This window comes from Teleopsis dalmanni, chromosome 2, assembly GCF_002237135.1.
Source record: "Teleopsis dalmanni isolate 2A chromosome 2, ASM223713v2, whole genome shotgun sequence".
NCBI classification, from domain to species: Eukaryota; Metazoa; Arthropoda; class Insecta; order Diptera; family Diopsidae; genus Teleopsis; species Teleopsis dalmanni.
The window spans coordinates 217,923,880-217,933,943 of NC_051847.1; the positions used below are offsets into that span (position 1 = coordinate 217,923,880).

At 32.3% G+C, this 10,064-nt stretch overlaps 2 protein-coding genes across 2 annotated transcripts; both read right to left on the bottom strand.

Annotated features, from left to right (window-relative positions):
* Window positions 1-1,479: 1,479 nt before the first annotated feature.
* On the bottom strand, window positions 1,480-4,184 carry LOC119676753 (putative gustatory receptor 98b). The gene is made up of 4 exons (XM_038088007.1): window positions 3,281-4,184; window positions 3,140-3,216; window positions 2,925-3,083; window positions 1,480-1,587 (listed from the first exon to the last, which is right to left on the bottom strand). The coding sequence occupies exons 1-4, from the start codon at window positions 4,182-4,184 to the stop codon at window positions 1,480-1,482; spliced, it is 1,248 nt and encodes a 415-aa protein (XP_037943935.1).
* A 581-nt stretch (window positions 4,185-4,765) lies between these two features.
* On the bottom strand, window positions 4,766-7,572 carry LOC119676754 (putative gustatory receptor 98b). Its single transcript, XM_038088008.1, has 4 exons — window positions 6,651-7,572; window positions 5,938-6,014; window positions 4,916-5,074; window positions 4,766-4,855 (listed from the first exon to the last, which is right to left on the bottom strand). The coding sequence occupies exons 1-4, from the start codon at window positions 7,570-7,572 to the stop codon at window positions 4,766-4,768; spliced, it is 1,248 nt and encodes a 415-aa protein (XP_037943936.1).
* Between the last annotated feature and the right edge of the window lie 2,492 nt (window positions 7,573-10,064).

The following is a 10,064-nucleotide window of genomic DNA, read 5'->3' on the forward strand; positions in this document are numbered from 1 at the left end:
GGGAGCTCTTTCAGTCGCTAATAATCACATCACTAAAGCTAGCACTTATAAGAAATTCTGAAGAAACTAGAGACAGTGATCTGTAAAACATCAATAGTTGAATAACGATTACTGTAATCAAAGATAGTTAGCTAGACCTAACAGGCTTAACATTTAGCAAGTTTGATTCAACAAAACCGAAGAGCATAAACAACAAGTAAAACCAAGTGAAACATTGAGACTAGTTCACTGCTGTAGAATAGAGACAGATCTGTGATATAATTATACTCCAATATTGTGACTGGAAAGGGGAAGTCTGCGGTATGTTTATACTCCAATATTACGAATTGAATAGGAACAAGATTGCGATATACATAATTATATGCCAAATGAGAAAATAATTACTATATATTATATATCTCTCAATTTTATGAGTTCCATATAAAATATTTTCAAATTTGGTTGGCCTTTGTAGGACTTCATTGAAATTGGAATTAAATGGACTTGTGACTTATAATTTGAACCATGTAAACATCAATATTAATAATAAAAAGAGTTATACACAAAAAAGCTAATGCAGTATTTGTCGACGGATCTGCGCTAATAGTTGTGCTAACTACAAGCAACTCCTCTTTCAAAGGTTCGCATCAATACCGTTTCATGCAAATAAATTGCTATCCAGATTACGAGAGATGAGATATATAACTAACAGCAAAATATTTTAATCTGTACTATTAAACTGACTGCAATACACTACCACATAGAAACGCAAACTGTTTGGTATGAACCGTAGGACTCTGTATATTTCATTTTGCAAGGATTAAACCAATAGGAAATATCGAATTTATGTATTTTCTTTTTTTAAGTTTGAAAAGTTGTTATTTGTACGTATATATTTCTGTATAAATTATTTAAATATAACCTTTCATTAAACTATATTTCAATAATTTGGTTTAAATTTGACAATAAAAAGTAACTTAATGGACTTCTAGAAAAGATACAATAAATCGAAGAACTTTCAAATTCTGTAATTAATGGTGGCACATCTTTAATCATAAATAATAATTTAATAAATTTCATTTTAAATATATATTTTAATATGCTTTATTTTTAAGTCTAATTTTGATTTACTAAAGTATTCATTTAAGATAATTAAAGCTACAAGTAATTTTAGTAAGAGAATTCAAAATAATTCATTTGTGATGTGACTCCTTTAAAGTCATATTCCTTCTTTCTACATTTTTGTTCTCAATCGAAGTCACTACCACTTAATATATTTTGATATCCTTCAACTCGATTCTCTACAGAAATTCGACTACTCATTGTACTGCGAAAGACATCGCGCTTCATTTTCGTTCTCCATCCTTCTTAATTTTTATTTTTAATAAAATTTTAGGTAGTCCCGTGTTTTCCTTTTATTATAATTATAGTGTGTACAATATTGTTTATTTAAAGTATTTTTTTATGAAAATAATAGAAAAAAAATTTAAAAATCCTTTTTCAATGTTGTGCTTCTAAAAATCTCTTTTGCATTGCTTCCTTCTCAGCATCTCTTTGCAACTTAAACTGCAACATAATAACAATATAAGTTGTAATAGTAAATACCATCTAAAATTGAAAAAAGAAAAATTAATAAAACCATCTGGAATTGTTTTAGTTTTGAGCTTATTTAAATATTGAAAATATTTTCATTATTATCAACGAAATACAGAGTTCAACTGTAGATCTGCCAAAAACAATCTCCTTTCTCAAACACGTAGGTTTGCTAAAATATAAGACCTCATAATAGTAGGTGTCGTAACATAACAACGCCTATGCGACAGAATTATCAGAGAGAAATCGGTACTAAAACCAACCAACCGCTTGAGTCCAATTTTGTAAGCAAAACAATGAAGTTTAATATATCGCAGAAAATTTTCCTTTGTATATAGATTTTTTTTTGTATGCTTATCTTAAATGAAAACCGACGATCCAGACGATAGTCCACCCAATATATTTAAAGCGGCTATCTGAGGAAAAATGGAAGAAAGCGCTCAGGCAGGAAAGATGTTTGATTCGATACCCGTAGGTGGAAAACCTAATAGAGGAAGTCCGCATCTTTGGTAGAAGGATCAGTTGACCAACTATTTGAAGGCGCTCGTACTACCAACTGGCAACAGCAAGCAACTGATCGGGCAGGCTAGCGAAGGCTATTCGATTCGGCCAAGGACAACTCATGTCTGTAATGACTAACTAAATATAAGAAATATAAACATACACATCTGAGGAAGAAGGCATTAGACAAGATTGTGTTTCTGGTGAAGTGTTACAGATGAGGGAGCATATATTGGTTTTAATTTGCTGTGTAGGCAGCAAGGGGCATTGAATTAAAGCATCAAGAGAGGAGTGTAGGATCGAAATAAAACCCGGTTACGAGCCCAAAGCCACTAAATAAACTGCTAGATAGAACAAAAATACTATGAAAATAATAATATGAAAATATATGTATATATACTTATTTACGAAACCAAACTACTACTGGAACATTCATTATAATTAAATTTAAATGTTTAAAATCGAGTTTTGTAAGGAAAACAAGCGCATGTAAAAAATCCTGATTAAAAAAACTCTTATCCGCGGATGCAAAGTTTGTACATTTAGAAGTATAGAAATATATGTTGGCAGAATCCTGCGAAAATTCTGTGGCCCTATAATGGACACATGTCTTATTTCAAATTTACTTTAGCTATGATATAGAAAGAATAATAAATGGACGAAGTACACAATATATGTAACGATCAAGCTTATACGATAATTGATCAGACCTAGTTTCACACTAATTCAAAAACAATATTAATACAATATTAAAAAACAAAAGCTATGTTTAGTGCTTGAAGAAGCACTGATCCAGTTTAGATGGTTATACTAAAAAAAAGAAGAAGTGGGTATAGTGTATTGATATTTACCGCTCCGAAGTTCTTCAAGTTGAAATCAAAAAAACCTCCACAGGTAAACACGATTTTCTGGTGCATCAATTGAAGTGAATACTCTCGCAAGCGCATAATCAAAACAATATTTAATTTCTCAAACTTGAGACTATGTAGCAGCAAACCAAATCGATTATACTGAAAAACAAAAAGAGTCATGTTAGGTACATCACAAAGAAACTGAGCTAACCTACCGCATTAATGCAGTTTTGACAAACCCAACATGGTACGAGCATAATAATGGCCATTATGACAGCGAAAAATGTGCGATCTGCAAATAAATAATTAATAATTGAAGTAATTATATGAAAAGCAATAACAATGACATCATTTACATATATTTTTATCATCATCACGTCTAAGTATATATATCCAGTTAATGGTGTGACTTATAACCAAACAATTGTTTAGGAAAAGCACAAACATAGGAACGGAGTAATAGTTTTCAACGGTTCCCACCAAATGCCAAATACGTGCCAAGAAGTTTTGATTGGCTTGTAGGCAATCATAGAGCAGTTTTTGTTTGGAGGCATCACACTCAAAGCTTGTTAAGCACTCACGTCTTAAACATAATAAATTCTCCTGCAGTTGTAATAGAATTTCATGAATGGCTTGCACAACAACACAGAACTGCACTGCCATATTCTGTACCAAAATATCGGATACCACAGTCAGTAATATATGATACCAAGGAGTGCCATCGATGAAGTGGCTTGCGTGCACATATGGCATGAAAATGAACAGCAGCAACATTAGAGTTCCTGAATAACTAGCCAGACATCGTGTCAAGTTCGTGCGCGACTCGATATGAGTTTCAGTTAGCAGACTGCAACGCCAGTGTATCTCACGTTCCAAATGCACGATATTTACAAAGAAATTGCTCAGTTGTCGATAGCCGAGCAATGCGGTTATTTGTAGTACAACTTGTACCAGGGACATGCTAACACTTTGTCCAATGCCCAGAAAACTGGTGATGCTATCCAGCGACGAGCCAATAACCAAATTTTCAATTAGCATGTTATTTAGGTAGGTGGCCCAAACGGTAATAGCCAGCAAAATTAGTGCATAAATTGTGTATAGTAGACGCAGGAACGCACTACGCCTTGGGTTTTGTATATTGCAAGCTAAAAGCGGTGGCGGTGCCATTAAACCGAAAAATGCAAAAATCCATTGGTAAGGCGCTGTCGCAGCTAATATTTGTGACTTGAGTATTGCATTTACTTGGTTGAAACCGTACATATTTGCACTGAAAGTGTAGTCAAACTGAAGAAGTTCTCTGGATCGAAAAGTGACTATGGAAATGTGCTTTGCGTGTGATAAGAAATATTAATTTATCTTCGCCGTTGTCTCATTGCATTTAATTTAATTATTTTTTGTGTTACTCATACGTCACGTAGTGCAGCGTGCAGTTGGCAAGACTAATGTGTGCAGATATTATCAGAATTGGTTCTTAGACGTTTTAATAAAAATTGCTTGAATTTTATTCACAGTACGTTTCAATATAAATTTTAATTGTAGTTGTGTGTAACATAAGGTTCATGTGCTACATATAACTAATTGGCACAGCATATATATTATATATTTTCTTGTCATAGCACATAAAATTCTCAATTAAGAAATATTCCACAAATTGCAAGTATAATCTACTTTATAGTAAAGAAATTGGGGAAAAAAATTGCTAAAATGTTAATTAGAGATGGTAAATGTAAAAGAAGAAAGCAGCTAATTTAAAAGTATTGAAGTTTTATTCATCAAGAAATTTTAATCTGATTTAATTAAATACATTAGAACTTAAAAATATTTAGAATATAACTCAAAAACTATCGACTTTGTTTAGTTGACGCATTGGGATCACTTTGCAATTTAAACTGTATCATAATAACAATGTACATAATAATGGTGAGCAATAACTGCAAGTTATGTATAGTTAGAAGATATTTCTTATAGACACCATATATAATTTAAATTACCGCCCCAAAATTCCTTAAATTGAAGTCGAAGAATCCACCGCAACTAAAGACTATCTTCTGATGCATGAGTTGTAGTGAATATTCCTTTAGTCGCATGCTTAGTACAATGTCCAAGTCATCGGTTCTTAAATTGTGCAATAAGGTTCCAAAGCGATTGTACTGCAAATTAATTTAAATACCATCCATTAGTAAGTATACATTAAACAGCATATTATTGTATATCACACATATACATGAACATCAGAAATTGGTTTAGGTTTTGACTTTATGAAACAGGTTTAGACTTATTTGGTTCAATAAACAATCAATCAATTAACAATTTTCTCCTTTAGCATTACGTTACATTATTAAATAATACAGTTCTGCTTCAATTTTTATTTAAAACTCTCCCACCGTACTCACTCATATAACTATTACTTTGCTCAATTAAATAAACTAAAGGATCTTGAAAGTTGTGGACTCATAAATATTCATTAACTTTTACACCTAATTCTATTGGAATAGGTATTCGATACATCTCATCATTAAATCATATTTTAAGACTATATGATATAAATCTGAATTCAGTAATTATCTTGAAGAAGATGTTTTTCTTTAAGATAACAACTTCTTTGTAAATTCTTCATAAAATTTTTCTTAAAATTTTCTAGTACTATTAGCTGGCACTTATATTATTTTCATTTTTCTAAGTTTTTTCTATCTTCATTATTAATCATATGTATGTATGTTGATTTTTCATATTCTTCAATGTTTTTGGTGCTGTTAGCTAGCACAAATATTATACTAATTTTTCGGAGTTTGTCATTATTTAAGCTAGCATTTTAACTTTATTTTTCTTCTTCAGTTCCAGTGTAGTTTATTGGGACTATAATTTTTGCTAATATATAAATATAAACAATATTTTTATACTTAATTTAGAACTAACTGCTTCTTTTAGTAAAGTCTAGGGTCTCATTTCAAAAATTATGTGAATTAAATTATAGTAAACAGTATTTAGTGGACAATTGTTGTACTGAACTTACCGTATTAATACAAATTTGACTGAGCCAGCAGGGAACCAACATATTTAGAATCATAATTGCAATAAAACCACCTTGATCTATAAGAAAATATATATATTTGATATGAATTCAGATCACTAACAATAGAATTTATAAATAATTTGTTGCCTTTTATATCGAAACAAATGATATATAATAAGAACATTACCACACTTTTAAGAGACTGTATTATCTTACATGCCAACACTGTACTACTGTATATTACACTAGTTTACAAAACGAAGGAATGTAGGTATATACATTTAATACCACTATATTTTTCTTATATATTTTCACTCATTGAACTGGAAATTTATATTAACACATTTTCAGAAGCATAGAATTTTGAGGCTTTAAAATTTTCGATTTTTGGATTTACTACACCTGTTGGATCCAACAATTAAATCTTTAGTAGTTTAAATGTTATAGGGTCATGTATAGCAGAAAACCTCAAAATATAAAAATACAACGTTACGCTTATTTATATTAAAATAAAGGTATATATTAAGCTTATATGAAATATCAATCTCATATGTTCCATAATTATAATAAATAAGTAAAAATATTGGAATAAAAAATAACATGTTTTCTGTGACCTGTTTTCCTTACTACTGACATTCAACCTTTCGAAAGATGACCTGAATGTAATCGCAACAAATTTAATCAACTTAAAGGGGTTCGCTTCAAGTACTTACAATAGTTAAATGGCTCAGATGAATCAAGGTAAATCCAGTTCGAAATATGCAGGATGACCAAGCTATTGTTAAATAATAGAACGAACATCGGCAGTGAATAGTAACGTTCAATAGTGCCTACTAAATGCCAAACGCGAGCCAATAAATTTTGATTCGCTTGCAAACTTTCGTACAACATTTTCTGCAACGAAACATTGCCATCCGCTGGTTTCACAAACTCATGACGCAATAGCAACATATTCTCTTCCAACTGCAACAACATCTCATGTATCACTTCAACGAAAACACAAAACTGTACACTGCCAATTTGTATCATAATTCCCGAGAACACAGTGAACATCTTATAGATGAATGGCATTGTTTTGATCAGGAGCGCAAATTGTACCCGCGGCATAACTATGAAAAGGAATACAATTAAAATTCCTGTGTGTAACGCTAGACGACGACGTAAACTGTAGCGGCGCTTGGACTGCCTATCTGTTGCGGCTAACATGTTGCAATGCCATTGTATTTCTTCCTCCAGTTTAACTATGGCTACCAAAAAATTGCATAACTGACGATAGCCCAGCAATGCCGTCATTTGCAGTATCATTTGTATAACCGTCACACTAATGCTTTGTCCGATATCCAGTATAGCAGTGATGACATCTAAGTCATCTTTCGCAATATCGTCACTTATGTAAGCATTATTTATGTAAGTTGCACAAATTGTTATCGAGAGCAACACTAATGAATACATAACATAGAGGAGGCGCTGCAGTATTGTTTTGCATTTCGTTTGTTTGTTGCTGGAGAAGAACGGCGGTGGCGCCATTAGGCCGAAGTAAGCGAAACACCACTGATATGGTTCTAAAGCCGAAAGTATGAAAGAATTAAACTTGGACGCATTAGCGGCGTCGTTTGACTCATCATTATTGTGCATTTTTGCACATCAATGTTTTGCGGTCTGTGGCAAAATTAAAACTGTCCACGAAACCTAAAACTCAACTAAAACTGCAAAATTGAAATAGTTAATGAAGGAAATTTTTTTTTTAAATACATTCTCTATTACAGTCTATTTATACACTGCAGACTGCAGTCCATCGTTGCTTTTAATTTAATTAATTTCTATGTTACTCATACGTCACGTTGCACAAAGAGCGCAATGGAGTTGTCTACTATTAAGATTTCTGCATTGCATGTTTTTCAACAGAAATTCTCTGTGTAGACTCATAAAATTGTTTTAAATTAATTATAATATAATTATTGCACTTCACCAACACGTTTAATTATTTTGTGAATTGTGCACTAACGCGTAAGCGAAAAGAGGTCTTGAATGGATACTCAAAGTAGTCTTTTTTCGAAAATAATTCAATAGATAAACAGTTCACAGAAACCATTTATTGTTTGAATAAACATAAGATGTGATGAAATGCAAGGAAACGACTGAATCACTAGTACTTCAACATGAAATTATTTCAGTCTACATATATATAAAAGTCAGACTAAAAGGGGTACTCATAGGTCTTCATCATGTGAGATTCTTATGAAATTATGCCACACAGGAATCGATATCTCGAAAGTCCAGTTTTAAAAAACTATTCAAAAAAAAAATAAAGCAGAAAAATAAACCTAATATTGTGGAACACTAAAATCTCACTTACTAACAAGGAAGCTCAAGCAAAAGTCTTTGGGTTAGTATTCTTGTAGTCTCTAAGAACAAAAACTATAATCTTTTGAATAGAAATATATGCTATCGAATAAGAATAATAATTTTAACAGATAGCCAAGCAAACATCAAGGCACTAAAAACTCAAGTAGTACCATTGAAACTGAGGTCAAAATAATCAGATTTACTTTGTATGCGTTCCGTAACATGTTAGAATCGGAATCATCACTGTTTCTCAAACCACACCGCCGCTTTCCTCACTTTTTGGAAGAGAAGAAAAAAAGAAAAAAGGATATTCGGGAAAACACCTACAACTTTACTACTTTACTACACTTATTGCGATCTACAACCTAAGTCAATGTATAAAATGTCTAAACTTAACAACAAATAATTTGAGAATTACATCAGAAATTGTAACAGAAAATTGTATATTGAATCATCATATCTGATGGACACAGTACAGAGAACACCGTCAGCACCGATAACGTAGTTCTCAATAGATTACGCCTCAGTTGAAACAGCTGACTGAAATGTTTCTTACCCAGTTCGGACCAGATCGATCTCACAAAAGAGTTAATTTGTCCAAATTTATTTAACTAAGCTTACATATTTTTTTTTTGATTCCCAGCTTGGCCATTGCAAGTGGGTACTAATTTCTGGGAAATAAATGTCAGGGAACAGAGTGCCTGCCTTGGTAAACTTGTCTACCCTGCCGTTGGCCTAAATATCCCTCAATTCAGATACCTATGTAAGTTGAGCACTATCACGTCTAGCTAGCTCGTTAATAGTAGCCCAGCATTTTCGAATTATTGAAGTTGTGGCTGTAACACCAGTAGAAGAACTTTCACTTGGTATGAAATTTACTGTAAATTGTATATGATAAACGATAACACAATTTTCTTATTTAAAAAGCGATATAAAAAAATATAGCTGAATCAAACGGTAAAACACTTTTTCACACAATTTATTATCTACAGATATGCTACTACTTTCAAACTAAGAAGAGCATGTTGTGGTACTACTAGTCTAAAGTAGTAAGACTAAGGTAAAATGTTCATCACAAGCCGTTGACCAGCAAATAACAAAATTGCTGCAACAAACTATACAATTCAAAACACTCAACTTACTAAAGACTACAGCAGGAGCACAAAAGAAATGGTAATAGAATCGCCATCAGCATACTTCCGACACAAAGCAGCAACTTTTATTACGGATTATGCTGCACATTAAGCTGACAATTGGCAGTTGAATGCATATTCATATGGGAATTTTCATTTTAAGCACAAAACTACTTCAAATATGACACTAACACCTATAATAGAAGGAAAGCAGCTACTGGAAGACTACTCTACACTCACAACGTAAGTTAACTATCATAGATAATAGCAACAACCACTACCACAATACAACAACAGCAACAACTTATTGACTTCCAATGCATCCGACAACCTAAAACCGACCAACAAACAACTAACCATTCAGGACAACACACCAACAATATCAATGATTCCAACAACAATAACATCAAATATCAACTCAATTCTAAAGCTGCTAATCTCCAACACCAAGTGAGACACACTGCAGAGCAAAAAAACAAGGACTCACTTCAACCCACTTCTGGAAAGCTCCCATACACCATACACACGTACAAGTTTGTGCATAAGTGTACGATTATATTTATAGAGGAACTTAGTGCAGCATCAAGTGTCCTTTTTAAACTTAAACTATTATATTTTCCTGTTTTAGTTTTATGTTTCCGATACTCT